This window comes from Scardinius erythrophthalmus, assembly GCF_964197995.2.
Source record: "Scardinius erythrophthalmus genome assembly, chromosome: 15".
Classification (NCBI taxonomy): Eukaryota; Metazoa; Chordata; class Actinopteri; order Cypriniformes; family Leuciscidae; genus Scardinius; species Scardinius erythrophthalmus.
In genome coordinates this window covers 31,396,271-31,414,246 of record NC_138235.1, presented here as the reverse complement: position 1 = coordinate 31,414,246, position 17,976 = coordinate 31,396,271, and the positions used below count along the sequence as shown (strand labels likewise).

Genomic DNA, 17,976 nt, shown 5'->3' with positions numbered 1-17,976 from the left:
TTTCCTCTAAACTTTTCAAAGGACAACCTAGCACTCTCTTGGGGGTCCCTGGACCACAATTTGAAAAATCCCTTAGATTACCTCTTCCTGAGCTCCTCTTTAGTATCAGGCAAGGTCGTCTTGGTCTGTGTTTTTGGAGGTTGTGGGTCAGCACCTGCAAAGTTAAAGAAAAACTAAAATAATTATCGCTAACATGCATTACAAATTTAATATCTCACTTATTGCTTCTTGTAAGCACACAGGCATATAAACTGCAAAAATGTATGAACATGGAAAATATTATGTCATACCTAGGTTTTCTTTATTGCTGACAGGTGGTCTTGGATCAGCATTCCTCATGCGCTGTAGGACGTCTTCAGACAGCTGAGAACATAAATGCATAAAAATGACTTATGAACATAAGTTAAATGAAGCAATGGTGTCACTGATAACTCATAATTTAGGCTATTATCGTTCTGGTTTTTTTATCTATAGATTGACAACACATAGATCTACTTTTTGTAATTTGTCACTTATAAAGCTTAATCATTCGTTCTTGGGTATCCTTGCAGATTTGTAAACATTAATAAAGAATAATAACTCTCAGCATTTTTCTAGTGACATTGAATGAACTCGCACATAACACACACAAAGACACACTTGTTTTCGCCAACTTGCCTAATCATGCAACCACTCATTTATATCCTATTATGATCAGTCCAACACAACTTCCAAATCAGGAAACAGTTTCTCGGTTTCAGACTCGGTTGTCATTAGCCAGAGCTGACAATCATATGCGGACTGCAGATATTCATGTAACGTTAACTGTTTATTTGTGAAATGACAGACATCCGAAACAACATTGTGGCCTGTTTTCCCAAACTCGTCCCGTTCATTGAAGGACGTTCGGTTAACCTTGTTGCAAATTCGCGGTACAAAGTCCCGCAATACCAACCATAATCGTACATAACCAGAATGACTTTAAGGTAATAAATATCTGCTGTTGGATTACCTTCACTCCACGCAGAATCCTCACCCTGTCATCCTCATCTAGGCCGAAAGAAACTCTCCTAGACGTGCTTTCTCCGGATCCCATCGCTTTATGTACAGCTTCGTTAATGGATCTTTAACAAAATATAAACAATTTTATTCTTTAACTGAATGACACAAATTATAGAGTAAACACGCCGATAATATGTTTGACAGATTCACATCTTACCGTTGGGAAGTGGCAGATTGTAAGGCAGTATTCTGAAACACTATTGGCGAATGACATTGCAATGAGCCAATGGAATCTCAGGATATATCGGCGACTGGAGAAAGGGCTTCTGGGAGTTGCAGTCCATCAGACTCACTCAGTCCTTATAAACATTAGAGGGGTTTGATGCTTTAGTGTACTTATTTCACAAGTGTAATTCACAAAAAATAAACAAGAAACCCACAGTTATCCATTAAACATTGAGTTAATGACTGAAACTGTGCTCCAGTTGAATCAAATTACTTCCAAAAGTCCAGGACGGAGTGGTTTCTTGCATGAGGTTAAATTAGTAGGCTATACTCCTTTCTTATTACCTCCAACTGTTTACAGTGACCATTTAGTGGGTAAGATTTCCCCAAAACCCTTCATAAACAATATTTGGATTAACACAAAATAAAGTGTTTTCTCATTTGATTCTTATAATTTTGGCAAAAAAAACAATGAACTCCATGATCTAATGGGTTTGGCTAAATTCTACATTTGATAGCAACTATGCATGGTCTTTCTATATAGGTGAATTATTACAATGTAAACTACTTAAAGTAAAAATTTTTAGGCATATGAAATAAGCTTTCTAAACACCCACATAAGAAGACTAATATTAAAGTTGGCTACTTGTATTCGGAGTTAAATTGTAAGTTAAATGGATGATTCCTGCACAATAAATTGCTCAGTTTTCCTAAATTTTATGTTGCTTCAAATAAAAGTGTGCAATGAGATAATAATAGCCTCTTACATTTAACACCCTTAACATAATATTCATGCACTCAGAGAAAGCATAACACGAAACATAATTCAGAGACAATGTTTTCTTTCAGGTATTGATTTATCCTCAAATGCCATCATACTCCTCACACAAGGCATCTTAAGCAAGTACTGTACATATAATAACATTCCCTGTTTAACAGACAAATCACAAGAAGAAATGTTTCTATGAAGCAAAAGACAGACGCAAATGATAGAAAGCTGCTCGCTGCTCACTTTAACTTTTGACAATGTGAACAGTAAGTGCACAGTAATCAATAACTTCCTTGAATATAATTATAGCGCAAATATGAATTGTAAGACAGGATATTGAAAGAGTCTGTCCAGAACCGATTTTCATTAAGAATTTCCTAAAACTCCCACCTTCAATGTGGCACTGATGCAGAATAATCCCAGTACTAACTGTAATGACCATGCATGTTCCCTTTAATTCAACAGCAGAATTATAATACAATGCCTCAGGTAATTACAGTACCATCAAGGCATTTCGGTCTAATGGTTAAATGTCTGTCACAACATCATGCATTTAATTAAAGATTTCAAAGACCCCTTTGTAGGAAAATTATTTGTGAATAATTTAAATTAAGATTATTAAACATGACCCCATCATCACCTATAGACAGACAGCGCCACTGTAGGACTGTCCCAGAGAAAGTAAAGTGAGGCAGGGGCATGACAGGGACGAAACCATGTCACAGCTTCAATGGACAATGTTTGTGAATGGGATACAGAAAATGGAGGTCTTGTGAACCATTATGATTGGCTGGGATTGCGAGGAGGCGTGTTTAAGAGTCATTGACTGACATGTTCTCCACTTTGTTCTCTATATCAGCGTCACCGCCCTGTTTCTTCTTCTTCCCTCCTTCCTGCTGTTTCTTCTGCTTCTTGGTTGCCTCCAGTTCAATAGGGGCTGGCTTCACAAACTTGATCATTTCTGTTAAATCTGTGTAAAGAAACCATAATATTGAGATTGATTGGAGATACAATTGGTGACTACTTATCAGAGGAAACGTAACCCACACACATTGAACAGCTATCTAAAAGGTCCACTTATAGCTCACATATCCGGTTCTTTTGATTGAAAAACTGATAACAGCGTGTAATAGTGTTCTCTTTCGCCTCTTCTAGCGCTTGAATGGTTTGAAATCGCTTAAATGTGTAAATTGTCAAGAATAAAACAAGTGCAAATTATATACTTTTACTCTATAATGGTTCAACTTGGCAATTAATCCGTGAATAACATGTGTGCCGAACCGTGGGTCCTGGTCCGTAGGAACAAGGCTCAACTACGATCCATTGCACCCCTACTTGTGAATCTGTTCTTTTTTTGGGAAACAAAAACATACAATGCAACCAGTATTATCCGATTCCCAAAAAATGACTTGATTCCTTGTAGTGAATTGGTTCTTTATAGTCAATCAAAAACATACAGTGTCACCATCATGTTAATTCCCCAAATAATTATTCAGAGGAATCAGATACGATTTAATAATAATAATAATAATAATTCGTTACATTTACATTTATGCATTTGGCAGACGCTTTTATCCAAAGCGACTTAGATTGCATTTTCAAGGTACACATTTACATTCTTATCAGTTCTTTTGTTTACTTTATCAGTTCTAAAGTTATATTTATATAGCGCTTTTCTGGGTACTCAAAATCTCCTCAACCACCACCAATGTGCAGCATCCACCTGGATGATGCGACGGCAGCCACTAGGGATGAGTCACGTGCATATGCGGGAGGGGTGTGATTTTCAAATTATAATCTAATAATACCCAGCAATCTTCGAATATTATTTTTGCTTGAAATGCCCATCCCTAGCAGCCATATTGCACCAGAACGCCCACCACACATCAGCTTACTGGTAGAGAGGAGACAATGATGAAGCCAATCAGTATATGGGGATGATTAGGAGGCCATGATGGACAGAGGCCAAGGGGCAAATTTGGCCAGGATGGGATTTTTAATTTTGAATGACCACAGAGAGGACCTCGGTTTAACATCTCATCCGAAGGACAGTTATACGGATGATTTCCACCCTAATCTTTAACGACTAGGTTATGGCATCCCAAAACAAGTCTTTTTCATGCATGTAGAATAGGATTGAGGTGGACTTTTCTATAACCTATCCAGGTAAACAGATCCATACTCAGCGGTGCTCACCTGGAGGCATAAATGCCTTGAGAGGTTCTGGAACAATAATGCCTTCCTCTGTCTGGAAGTTCTCCAGGATAGCACACATAACGCGAGTGGTCGCGCACATGGTGGCATTTAGCATGTGCACAAACTCAGCCTTTAAGAAAACAGACACAATCACAATGGTCAATCAAACAGACCTCAAATGGTAATAACAGATAACCCAGCATCCTTCTTCAGAACAGTGGAGTAGAACTGTACCTTGTCCATCATTTTCTTAGTCTGACCGTAGCGAATACGCAAACGGCGAGCCTGGTAATCTGTGCAGTTTGAGCATGACACAAGCTCTCTAAAAGCCTGGGAGCCTGGGAACCAAGCCTCTAAATCCAGCTTTTTACTAGCAGCGTGGTTCAAAGCACCTGTGAAACAAAAGCAGACAATTAATTTGAAGCTTTTCCACTGTTTTTTTACAGGAATCTGACAAAAACTTTCAAGATTTTCCAACAAATGGTGGTTTATTAGTTCCATTGGAGCTCTCAATGGAAAAACTGGACAATGTGAACTAACCCGACACAATGTTGACGATGCGGTAAGGGATTCCTAACGACTGATAAAATTCTTCAGCTGTTCCAATCATCTCATCAAACATCTCCCAGGACTTGCCGTCATGAGGAGAGGCGTACACAAACTGCTCGATCTGGAAAGCAATGGAAAGAGTTTGTATTCAGAGAGGTTGTGATTTCATACTTGAACAATTTAATATTAAACAGGATTCTTCTAAATAATACCAGAAATTTCTTCAAGATCTTTGCAAAATTTGATAGAGGTCTATTTCTTGTTATGAAATAATACAGGCAATTAACAATTGATATTCCACTGTTCACACATTATTTTCACAATAGAATTGCTCGGACCTTCTCAAACTGATGGACCCTGAAGATCCCGCGCGTGTCTCTGCCGTGAGAGCCCACTTCCTGTCTGAAGCAGGTGGAGAAGCCGGCATAGCGGATGGGGAGATCCTCTGGCTTCAGCCATTCATCTCTCAGGAAAGCTGCTATTGGCTGCTCCGATGTGGCTATCAAATACTTTTCGTCTACTGAACTGTCGTCAGACTTCTCGCTCCCCTTCCCGATCACCTAAACAAACACATTACATTACATGCTCAAGTTTTGTTAGTTGTATTAAGTGATTCTAGCATGATGATGTCAACTTTTGTGCAACTAATGTATATACTATATATATATCGTCGCTGTCCGATGAAAACCGCGTATGTCCATTTTGCCGATTTTGAGATTTTTCGACGGATAGAATGTCCAGGTTCATTTCCGTATACAGTATGCTTCACATATCTAAATGACCAATGAAAAGTTGTGAAATCATGTCATCTGATTTTCACGTATATCCATTTGGTGTCAAAGCTGTCAATCACGCCGCGTATCTCCCGCCCAGTGGAGGCATCGCGCAGTCTAAGCGTCTCTGGAAGCTCAGCATTGGATAGCCGAATAACTCTGTGAGGTAAAGTATCAGCAAACGTTTGTTTTGACAACTGTTTAAGTTTATTATATATTCGCAATATATTTACAACTGTTATTTACCGGTAAATAGACGAAGTAGGCTAATTGTCACTGTTTATTGTGGAGATGTAAACGCATGGGCCTGTTAACTCAAGCAATACTTTTAAGGTAGTCTAATATTTTTCTGACTAATAAATTACTGACACAGTAAAGGGTAGATTTAAATAAACAATAACGAATTTTAAATAAAGAAAAACAAAATTTAAATGAAAAAACTAAATTTAAAAAAAGAACAAATTAAATTTAAATAAAGAAAAATGACATTTAAAGAAAGAAAAAACTAAAATTAAATAAAGAAAAAAACTAAATTTAAATAAAGAAAAACGAAATTTAAATAAAGAAAAACGAAATTAAGTTAAATTAAAAACGAGATTAATTTAGACTGATAACGGGTAAAAAGGCTAATAGCCTACATGTTGGGTCCGTGTACTTTTTCGTTCATTCATTATTCTATTTCGGAATGAAAGATGAAATGTAAAAAAAAAGGTGCAGCTTGTTTTTTTTTTTTTTTTAAAGAAAAATCTTTGTTATGATTTTAGTATCATAATGATTAATAAATGCAAGCACAATTATCCGTGAACTTGATTTGAAGCCTTTCAACTTGTGTGTGCAAAATTCAGAATTAAATGAATGTGCAGCAATTTGTACAAATAGAGTCTGTAGGTCTACTATATTGTTGAAAGTATGAAAAGTGAACAGCACGAGTAATAGGATTCACAATTTGAGACGGATCAGACATGATTTTGACCACTTCATTAAGTCTGGTTTTGTAGAAAGCCTTTCTTTAAAGTGAATTTCGTTTTGTATAAATTGTATCTTAATTTTAATAAATTGCCTGGAGTGGATTTAATAAATAAGAGGCAAATATATAGCAGACAATATAATCATGGAGGCGCCCGTGCGGTCACTTGCATTGCACGTTAACTGGAGCTCATCTCATCCTAACTTAACGAAACTCAGTGTATGCCTCACACAGACATGAGAAAGACATCAAATACACAAAGCTTGAAAAGTCTTTTAACTAAATAATTCAAAACGAAAAGAAAAAGGCTACTCTCTGATTATGTATGATTATATGATCATATAGCCTAGCCTATTTTGTGAATTGTTCATTCCCGGTTGGCACACATTTTGCCTTTACAAAAGTGCCGCTCTAGGCAATTGCCTAGTTCACCTATATGGACGCGCCGGCCCTGGGGTCAGCAATGAGTGTATTGATTCATTGTCCCTTCATAGTTTGCAAGAGACATTTAATAAACTGAGCGTATTTAATAAACTGAGACGTAGGCCATTTAATAAACTGAGCGTAGCCTATTCATCTGTCAATATGAAACGCGACTTGGCCATTCTAATTAATGATTGGAAGAACGCGTATCGACCACCGTTACTGTAAAATATGCACGTATGTCCATTTAAACTCGATTTTGGTCAAATGTCGATTATATCATTACACTGGCAAGAATATGGTTACATTTAAAGATGCCGTAACAAGTATGACAACGCTACGTTCAACTGATTTTGAAATTAGCTGTTTTTTTCACTTCCTGAAAAGTAACCGTTTTGGACATACGTGAGTTTCATCGGGCAGCGACGATATATATATATATATATACAATTGATATAAGACAAACCTTATAGAGCTCCTCATCAAACTGGCTGAGCTGAGCGACCTCCTGCATGACTTCTTTCCTCATGAAGAAGGGTGTGTACAGCAGGTTGTAGTTCTTGCTGTACAGGATCCGCAGTGCATAATTAATTAAAGCCTGCTCCAAGAAAACTAAAGGCCCCTGAAATATAAATAATACAACATGTAATTTAAAAATGGGTGGCAAATGCTTTTTGGCTTGTTTATTTTGAAGAACTGACATGAGAACAGGGGTAAATATTGTGCAACAAGGCAAAATGGTTACCACATGCTCAGTATTAAAATGTTCAGACGTGGTTTACACAAAAACAATGCCGTTGTCCTTCAGTTCCCTTCCTTGCACAGTTTGACAACCCACAAAAAAAATATTTTTAGGTTAAAGGGCAACAAACCTTTAGGAAGTATCCTCTGCTTCCAGCCACGATGGCTCCTTTTTCCCCTTCGTATCCATCCACCATGACAACCAGGTCCACGTGAGAGTACTTCTTCTGCACTGTGCAGTCACCCCAGGTGCGTTCCACCTTATTATCAGCATCCTGAGAAAGAGAAACAACGTTTTGCCTTAGTCTCCAGTTGAATAAGTTAAGCAACAACATATGCTAAATTATACACTGCCTGGCCAATAAAAAAGTCAACACCTGGATTTAACCAAGCAAATAGGAAAGAGCCTAATTACTGCAGTGATGTTTTTGGACATGTTTTTTAAATGATCATTATCAGAGATCACTTAAACGTTAGGTGAAATCAAATCAGTAGAACACACTTTCATGTTTAATAGTGAGCATTTAAACACACAATGCAAAGAGAATTTACGGGATTGGGAGTAAACAGCTGTGTAACCTTAAGAAAACCACTTATCAGTGAGGCTAACTGGGGAAAAAGGCTTCAATTAGCTAGGGAGCATAAAGATTGGACTCTTGTGCAATGGAAAAAGGTAATGTGGTCTGATGAGTCCAGATGTACCCTGTTCCAGAGTGATGGGCACATCAGGGTAAGAAGAGAGGTGGATGAAGATGCACCCATCACGCCTAGTGCCTACCGTACTTCAGTTGGTCAGGTGACAGGTCTAGGTTCAGCAACGTTATGTGCGCATATAGCCAAAAATAAACGTTATGTGCCCATATATAAAAATATAGCCAGCTGACTATATGAACACACCGAATGACTAGTTTTTTCCATCAATCGATTTTTTTGAATATGCATGGGCATATTCCAAGATGACCATGCCAGGATTCATCGGGATCAAATTGTGAAGAGTGGTTCAGGGAGCATGAGACACACATTCACACATGAATTGGCCACTAGAGTCCAGACCTTAAACCCACTGAGAATCTTTGGGATGTGCTGGAGAAGATATAACGCTGCGAAGCAACAAGATCTATGCGAGAAATTAATGCAACTTTGGATGGAAATAAATGTTTTTACATAGCATGAGTTTATAGAAACGATGCCATGACGAATGTGTGTCGTAATTAAAGCAAAAAGCAGTCCAGCAAAATAGAGTGTGTGATTATTATTTTTTTGGCCAGGCAATGTATTTGGTTTGGAGGACCTGCCTAGTGTACTGTGTATATAAAAACACCCTGAAACTCACCTCATCGTTGCTGATGGGCACAGAGGGATGCAGGAGGTTTCCGATCTCTCTCAGGAACTCAAAGCGCTCCGCCTCCAGCTTTAGACGATCACTGTCTGTCTTCTGCACAGCCTCGTCCACCAGTAACCGCACCTTCTTAATCTGAGTCACCGTGAGGGGCTGCCAGAGACAGAATGCAGAATTAATGATCACAGATGGGTTGTGGATAATTTTTTAATGGGTATATATATATATATATATATATATATATATATATATATATATATATATATATAAAGGTTGGGTACCGTTCACATTTTAACCGGTACTAGGGCTGGGCAAAAAATCGATTTAATCGATTTATCGGTTTTGTAGTGTAAAACGATTTTTATTTTGCAAACTCGAGTTTTTTTGCCACAATAGTTTTTTCGGACTTTTCCGCGTTTCGCCCTTGTGCGTTACCATAGCGCGATATGAGCCAGCCGGCCCCCGACCCGCGTAACCATAGATACTAAAAGAAGCGCGTAACACAATCAAAACAACATGGCACCTGAGGAATAAATATCGCGAAGAATGGGAGAAGTGCAGCCGGCTCCGTAGCGAAAACGGCTCCTCTAACACACCTGCTAAAAGCAAATTACACTTCCTGAGAGCTTTACAAACTGTGTGCCTTATAAGAACGGAGCGCGATGGAAAGCGATTACAGAGGCGATCACGTTTTATATTGCCACAGACATGCTGCCAATTTATTCTGTCGAAAAGCGAGGTGTTTTGTTGTTATAGATAAAAGTTTACATTTGTTCACTCTTTGAGCAGGCTATGTCTGCCACATGCATGTTTCATTTTTTATATTCACAGTTCACACTATACTGAGAAGAGTTTATTTTTTTAATTGTAATGTTATATGTTACAAAATTTGTAATTATCTGATTTCTTGAACAGAAAATTTAAGCTACTGTGAAGTTGTTGCACTTTTGCTTAAACCTGGGTTAAAGCCACTGATCTATATAATGTCATTCTATATAGATCAGTGGTTAAAGCTTGAAATTGTTGAATGACAGAGCCTCATTTACTTTTTGTTTTGGGATTCTACGCATTTTAACTCTTGAGGACAGTCATAGCAATAAAGTTGCACTTTTCACACAATATCTGATGTCTGCAGTCATTTTTTAAGTTTATTGAAAAAAAAAATCGAAAATCGAATCGAAACTCGAATTTTTCTTTAAAAATCGAAGATTTTTTTTTTAGGCAAAATCGCCCAGCCCTAACCGGTACCTTAAATTCGGTGCTGGTACCCAACGGTACCTTTTTTTTTTGTAATTTAGGCATGTTTACCTTAATAACTGTAAAGAAAGTAATTTGTAGAAGTGTTGTTGACATTATACCAGAGCTGCCTTGTCTGCCATTGAGACTGCAGAGGCTGAAAAACACAGCGAGCGTCACGCGTGCTTCAGTGTGTGTGGTAAATGAAACCGCGAGTCATTCATACACACAGAGACACGCAGAACATGCAGGATTTGTATTTAAATAGTCTTACTCTCGCGCCCAGATGCGTTCTCAGGTACCGAAATTCGGCACCGATTATTTTAATGTGAATTGGTACTCGGTAGTACTGATGTAATTCGGTCGGTGCCATTAAAAGTACTGAGTTCGGTACCCAACCCTAATATATGTCAACACTTCAGTAAAAAAAAAACTACAAAAAAATATTAGGCAGCAAAATATGTTGCCAACACAGGAATAATTTACAATTTAAAAAAAAATACATTCATATAATATACAAAATATATATTAATACATGTAAACCAATAAAACATATTCAGCCTTGGTGAGCATAAGAGAATTCTTTCAAAAACTTTAAAAACTTGTGACTGATAGTGTATAATATATACACTATATAAAACTACCGTTCACAAGTTTTAGATCGATAAGATTTTCTCATGTTTTAAAAAGAAGTCTCTTCTGCTCACCAAGGCTGCATTTATATGACCCAAAATACAGCAAAAACAGTAATATTGTGAAATATTTTTTTAAAGTTAAAATATATTCTATTTGAATATATTTTAAAATATAATTTATTCCTGTGATCAAAGCTGAATTTTCAGCATCATAACTCCAGTCTTCAGTGTCACATGATCCTTCAGAAATCATTCTAATATGATGATATATCATATCATCAAAAACATATAATTCAAATAGAAAACAGTTATTTTAAATTGTAAAAAACTTATTTCACTTATTTCATTACAGTTTTTGCTGTATTTTGGATCAAATAATGGCAGCCTTGGTGAGCAGAAGAGACTGCTTTTGAAAACATGAAAAAAATCAAAAACTTTTGAACGGTAGTGTATATACACTTATTATACAATAATTATGTGAATTATTGCTTGACTCACTGATAATGTTTCTCCAGCGAGGGCTTCCAGATTCTGAGCCTCTTCTGGAAGAGTGTCATCGTCACCAACTGGCTCTTTCTTCTGCAAAAACATTATACGACCAGCAAGCAGAATATTATTATTACTGAATGATAACAGATCAAAACAAATATATGACAGCTGCTTTACGTACCTTCATCTTTTCACCGATGGCTTTGCTGCACAGATTCTTGGCCTTGTTTAGGTTATCCGCCGTGAAGCGACCTGGAGGCATAAAAAAAGAAATATTTCTAACATAAAATAATGTCACAAAATTATAAATTCACTAAAGTATTCATTTCATTTTGTCAAAATATTTCTTTATTTTGATTTTGTCCGGACATGTTCTTGCCTGCTGTAAAGGGAATCATCCAAAAGCATAATAACAATTGTTATCTAGAATGAAGCAATTCATTGATGCATTACTTGTTCCTATGTTATTTATGTTTAAAGGAATAATTCCCATTTATTAATTCAACATCAAGCCATCCTTAGTGTATATGACTTTCTTCTTTCAGCTGAACACAATCAGAGTTTTTATTAAATAATATCCTGGCTCTTCTCAGCTTTGTAATGGCATTAAATATTGAGTTTTGAAGCTCCAAAAAGCGCATCCATCCATCATAAAATTAATCCATACGTTATTTTACGCATTTATTACCCTACTGGAGTTGTATGGATTACTTGTATGATGGATGGATGCGTTTTTTGGAGCTTCAATAACTCAGGCGCTATTCAATGTCATTACAAAGCTGGGAAAAGCCCGGATATTATTTAATATGACTGTGTTCGGCTGAAAAAAGAAAGTCATATACACCTAGATAGGCTTGAAGGTGAGTAAATTATAGGATCATTTCCATTTTTGGGTGAACTATTCCTTTAAGTCGGCATGAGACTGAAGTTTCGATAGTATTTTCTTCCTTACTGTGACGTGTATACGAGTGAAACGGCTTCTCGACAAGAGAAAATGTAGGGTTGATTTTGTTTTTTTTATGTTCTTGATTTTGTTCATCGGGAATTGATTGAATCCTTGGATGGTTGTGGTTTGCTATTGGTCGATCTCATGTGAGTGACAGGTTGTCCCGCCCTCACGGCAGTAAACGCATCATCGGAGAAGAGAAGAGATGTCGCTGCAAGTGGGAGGGGAATTTATTTTATTTAAAGATTAGGAGAGAGCAGATTAATTTTGAAACAATGATAATGTGCACGGATAAATAATTTGTAATAAATACTGCAATAAAGAAAATAAGAATTGCCCATTTTTATTTCATGGTGACTTTAAAGCAACCTTTAAAGTCCTTAGTCCTGATGCATATGGTGACCACACCAAATATTAATAGTGAGACTTTTGGATGGATTTAAAGGAATAGGGAATTAAATTGTCAAACTGTCATTCCTAATATTTTCACTTTAGTTGCATAGGCAAGAACATGATGAAAGAACAGTCTGGCACACAACAGCACTGACAGTCAGCAGCTCCTCCTCGTCCTCTGTTAAATTCCCTCTGACACTGAGATTGCATCAGATACAGCCGGGTGATGCTGCGACAGGTTTAACCAATACATTCTCATACCTCTCATCCCCGAATAACACCTGGTATAAACATATATTAGGCTAAATAACAGAAACACGTTTTATTAACTGAAGTAAACAATGTTAATCACACTATAACAGACGGGTTAAGTATTAGCGTAAATGCTACATGCTACTCCAGTACACCGGTAATGCAGTTTCTGGACGTTTCCACGCATTTTATATTAACTTTATTATGTGTTATAGCACAGTCAGTGTTTGTTTCCTATCTTAAACTGTATAAACAGATATGTTATACGTGTCACAATCTGTTCTCATTCACAGGCTGCCATGTGTTTCGTTAGCTGTAGCGTTAGCCGATACTCACATTTCCTCCATTCTGTATCCGCCTGGACAAGTTTATCCACCAGAGACACATCCTTGAACCGTTTCCTCTGGGTTTCCCGCACGATTTCAGGATCGCCGCCTTTGTCGGTGCGAAACAGGTCTAAATCGAGCACCATGATGCCTGTGGACGCGGTGTGCAGTGCGGATGAATGAAGGAAAGGAAAATGGAAAGTATGGAGAGATATGGAGGGGAGGCGCTAGAGAGCTTGCTGCTTTGAATATTCATTACTCTGCTCTGGCGAAGTACAGAATCATACTACTGAGCTAATTAATATTAATTACTTTAAATCGACGCAGTCACGCGTAAGCAAATTCATATTCATGATGAGCCAACATTCCTGGATTCTGTTTACTGCATTTATTAATTTAATATAACCTTTCTAAGTCATTATTGATATTTTATTCCCAACTGGGATTTTTTTCTTCTTCTTCTTGGTGGTCTAAATTTATTACAGTTTACAGGTTACCAGCAGCAACACAGGCTACTTTTCATCGAGAGGCTTGAATTGGTAAGTCTACATTAAACATTTCAAATGGGATGTAATTTACATCCCATTTGAAATGTTTTATAATGGTGGCATTCTTCACAAGAAACCGTTATTATATCAAAAATGGCTTGAAAGTAACATTCCTATGGTCAGTACGTGGAGTAATGTTCAGGGTGATTTGTGTAGCTATCAGTGATGTTTTGGTAATTTTCCAGTTCCCATTTCTCATGCAGAATTTCCATCTCTGGTATAAAACATCTTAAACCAGTCCAAGATGGTCCAGGCCTGGAGACCAGATAAGACCAGCAAAGACTATGGCAAGCCGTTTTAACATTTAATCCTTAACCCTTTAAGGTACTACTCAACCGTTTGGTAGACCACACTTTAAGTCACTATATTTAATTAAAAAATGCATCAAGCTTAACTCAACCTGAATGAGCCATCTCTATTGTTTGGTGTAGTTGTGCAATGCAAAAAAAAATCCACTAGATGGCGCTGTGTCTGTGAGCAGCATGCCTTTTCATTGTTCCTTCAAACAGCACGTGACACAGCGAAAATTTACTCATCCTTTGATGACGCATATAGGCGGGACTTTTAAAGGTAAAACTATTTCGTTGACATATTATCGTTTCAGAGGACTTGTTAAACAGAATTATGTAACTTAATTAAACAAAAATAAGTCTTATAAGGGTCAAATAATTTTTTCAAAACATGCTCTACCAAACGGTTGAGATGTCTTTTTATGGTAGAGAAGCTAGCTAATGTTGGTAAAATTAGCTAATGTTGGTAAAATTAGCTAATGTTGGTAAAATGAGCTATTTGCAATGAACAAAAGGGTTAGTGTTGGTAAAATGATACATTTAATATTATTCAATTTCATATTTGATGAGAAATATTTGATCAATATAGTATCTCTAGATAGTATCTTGTGGGCTCAAGATAGTAACTCGTGGCCTCAAGATACTATCTTGTGGCCTCAAGATAGTAACTCGTGGCCTCAAGATACTATCTTGTGGCCTCAAGATAGTAACTCGTGGCCTCAAGATAGTAACTCGTGGCCTCAAGATAGTAACTCGTGGCCTCAAGATAGTAACTCGTGGCCTCAAGATAGTATCTCGTGGCCTCAAGATAGTAACTCGTGACCTCAAGATAGTAACTCGTGGCCTCAAGATTGTAACTCGTGACCTCAAGATAGTAACTCGTGGCCTCAAGATTGTATCTCGTGGCCTCAAGATAGTATCTCGTGGCCTCAAGATAGTATCTCGTGGCCTCAAGATAGTATCTCGTGGGCTCAAGATAGTAACTCGTGGGCTCAAGATAGTAACTCGTGGCCTCAAGATAGTAACATGTGGCCTCAAGATAGTAACCCGTGGCCTCAGGATAGTAACCCGTGGCCTCAGGATAGTAACCCGTGGTCTCAAGATAGTAACTCGTGGCCTCAAGATAGTAACTCGTGGCCTCAAGATAGTAACTCGTGGGCTCAAGATAGTAACTCGTGGGCTCAAGATAGTAACTCGTGGCCTCAAGATAGTAACTCGTGGCCTCAAGATAGTAACTCGTGGCCTCAAGATAGTAACTCGTGGCCTCAAGATAGTAACTCGTGGCCTCAAGATAGTATCTCGTGGGCGTGGCCTCAAGATAGTATCTCGTGGGCGTGGCCTCAAGATAGTAACTCGTGGCCTCAAGATAGTAACTCGTGGGCGTGGCCTCAAGATAGTAACTCGTGGCCTCAAGATAGTATCTCGTGGGCGTGGCCTCAAGATAGTAACTCGTGGCCTCAAGATAGTAACTCGTGGCCTCAAGATAGTAACCCGTGGCCTCAAGATAGTAACCCGTGGCCTCAAGATAGTAACCCGTGGCCTCAAGATAGTAACCCGTGGCCTCAGGATAGTAACCCGTGGCCTCAAGATAGTAACCCGTGGTCTCAAGATAGTAACCCGTGGTCTCAAGATAGTAACCCGTGGCCTCAAGATAGTAACCCGTGGTCTCAAGATAGTAACCCGTGGTCTCAAGATAGTAACCCGTGGCCTCAAGATAGTATCCCGTGGCCTCAAGATAGTAACCCGTGTCCTCAAGATAGTAACTCGTGGCCTCAAGATAGTAACTCGTGGCCTCAAGATAGTATCTCGTGGCCTCAAGATAGTAACTCGTGGCCTCAAGATAGTAACTCGTGGCCTCAAGATAGTAACTCGTGGCCTCAAGATAGTATCTCGTGGCCTCAAGATAGTAACTCGTGGCCTCAAGATAGTAACTCGTGGCCTCAAGATAGTAACTCGTGGCCTCAAGATAGTAACTCGTGGCCTCAAGATAGTAACTCGTGGCCTCAAGATAGTAACCCGTGGCCTCAAGATAGTAACTCGTGGCCTCAGGATAGTAACTCGTGGCCTCAAGATAGTAACCCGTGGCCTCAGGATAGTAACCCGTGGCCTCAGGATAGTAACCCGTGGCCTCAAGATAGTAACCCGTGGTCTCAAGATAGTAACCCGTGGCCTCAAGATAGTAACCCGTGGCCTCAAGATAGTAACCCGTGGCCTCAAGATAGTAACTCGTGGCCTCAAGATAGTAACTCGTGGCCTCAAGATAGTAACTCGTGGCCTCAAGATAGTAACATGTGGCCTCAGGATAGTAACCCGTGGCCTCAGGATAGTAACCCGTGGCCTCAAGATAGTAACCCGTGGTCTCAAGATAGTAACTCGTGGCCTCAAGATAGTAACTCGTGGCCTCAAGATAGTAACTCGTGGCCTCAAGATAGTAACTCGTGGCCTCAAGATAGTAACTTGTGGCCTCAAGATACTATCTCGTGGCCTCAAGATAGTAACCTGTGGCCTCAAGATACTATCTCGTGGCCTCAAGATAGTAACTCGTGGCCTCAAGATAGTAACTTGTGGCCTCAAGATAGTATCTCGTGGGCGTGGCCTCAAGATAGTAACTCGTGGCCTCAAGATAGTAACTCGTGGCCTCAAGATACTATCATGAGTTGCTATCTTGAGGCCACGAGATAGTTATAATTTTTTTTTTTGACAAAGTGGGACTTGGGGGGCCCCGTACTAATCAAATCTTGGGTGAAGTTTTGCACCAACACACACACACACACACACACACACACACACACAGAGACACAGAGACACACACACACACACACACACACACACACACACACACACACACTTGATGTGTTTGGAGCCATCAATAGCAGCCATCAGATTTTTTATTGGTCAAGAAACTGCACAACTTTGACTTGTTCTGAATGTTGTTCTTTTACTATGAACAGACATCTCAACCGTTTGGTAGAGCACTGTATCTAAAATACTGTAGAGTCTAATTTAAAAAAAAATATTGATTGTTGTTATTGTTATCATAATTGAATAAAAAATGCAAAGAAATAAATTTTCCTTTGCTTTTTTCATGGTGCGTACCTTAAAGGGTTAAAAGGGTCATATAATGGTTACAAGTTGATTGTACTGAAATGTGAGTTGGCAGTGCCTGTACACAGCCATCATAAAATGATAAAAATCCATCCAGTGTTTTTTTTAATTTTTTTTTTATCTTCTTATATGTTTCCCCCCTCTCTCAAATCAAGCCGTTCGATTTTGTGAAGTCACAAAATAGTTCGGCCCTCCCACGATTGTTGATTGACAGCAGCGATTTAACACAGACCCGCTTGCTCGTAAGCGAGCTGTCAATCATAGTCCGCGCGGACTGGCGCGGTCATTGTTGATACTGGAGCACTGTCTATGAGCAGAATGGCGTCTAAGTGATTATGGTGTTCTGTTCTGTACTAGTATCTAATGAATAAGTACTAGTATCTAATTAATAAGTACTAGTATCTATTTAATAGGTACTAGTATCTAATTAATAAGTACTAATATCTATTTAATAGGTACTAGTATCTAATTAATAAGTACTAGTATCTATTGAATAAGTACTAGTATCTATTGAATAAGTACTAGTAGCTAATTAATAAATACTAGTATCTATCTAGTAATAGGTACTAGTACCTAATAAATAACTACTAGTATCTAATAAATATGTACTAGTCACAAATGGAATACATACTAGTCAGAACTGAATAGTTGATATCTGAATGACAGATCCCCATAGAAGTCAATGGCAAAAAAAAAAAAAAATTTGTTACTAGTAACAAAAGAATAGTTACTAGTCACTATTGAAATAAGTACTAGTATCTAATGAATAAATACTAGTATCTATTTAATAAGC

The 17,976-nt window shown here is 38.2% G+C and overlaps 2 protein-coding genes across 3 annotated transcripts in view; both read right to left on the bottom strand.

Annotated features, from left to right (window-relative positions):
* Positions 1–1,399, bottom strand: part of chchd6a (coiled-coil-helix-coiled-coil-helix domain containing 6a) — a 76,186-nt gene extending 74,787 nt beyond the window's left edge. Inside the window, exons 1-4 of one of the 2 annotated variants that reach the window (XM_081386308.1) lie at positions 1,199–1,399; positions 992–1,103; positions 291–363; positions 82–154 (exon numbers count right to left, since the gene is read on the bottom strand). In XM_081386308.1, coding sequence (XP_081242434.1) covers positions 82–154; positions 291–363; positions 992–1,075 — 230 coding nt within the window. In that variant the 5' untranslated portion in view covers positions 1,076–1,103; positions 1,199–1,399. The remainder of the gene's footprint in view (positions 1–81; positions 155–290; positions 364–991; positions 1,104–1,198) is intronic. The other variant, XM_081386307.1, reaches the window with a different exon arrangement.
* Positions 1,400–1,905: 506 nt separating this feature from the next.
* sars1 (seryl-tRNA synthetase 1) lies at positions 1,906–13,497 on the bottom strand. Its single transcript, XM_081386100.1, has 11 exons — positions 13,251–13,497; positions 11,505–11,575; positions 11,333–11,413; positions 8,958–9,116; positions 7,756–7,899; positions 7,350–7,505; positions 5,059–5,280; positions 4,712–4,841; positions 4,406–4,563; positions 4,172–4,301; positions 1,906–2,945 (listed from the first exon to the last, which is right to left on the bottom strand). Exons 1-11 carry the CDS (start codon positions 13,384–13,386, stop codon positions 2,788–2,790), a joined length of 1,545 nt encoding a protein of 514 aa, XP_081242226.1. The 5' UTR covers positions 13,387–13,497; the 3' UTR covers positions 1,906–2,787.
* Between the last annotated feature and the right edge of the window lie 4,479 nt (positions 13,498–17,976).

Bases quoted from the DNA above. Each gene is read 5' to 3' on its own strand.
- sars1 (XM_081386100.1), bottom strand. From the start codon at position 13,386: ATGGTGCTCGATTTAGACCTGTTTCGCACCGACAAAGGCGGCGATCCT. The intron at 5,281-7,349 runs GTTTGTCTTATA...GTGTTTGTTTAG, and splicing joins TTGATGAGGAGCTCTATAAG to GTGATCGGGAAGGGGAGCGA. The intron at 2,946-4,171 runs GTGAGCACCGCT...TTCTTTACACAG, and splicing joins CAAGGCATTTATGCCTCCAG to ATTTAACAGAAATGATCAAG.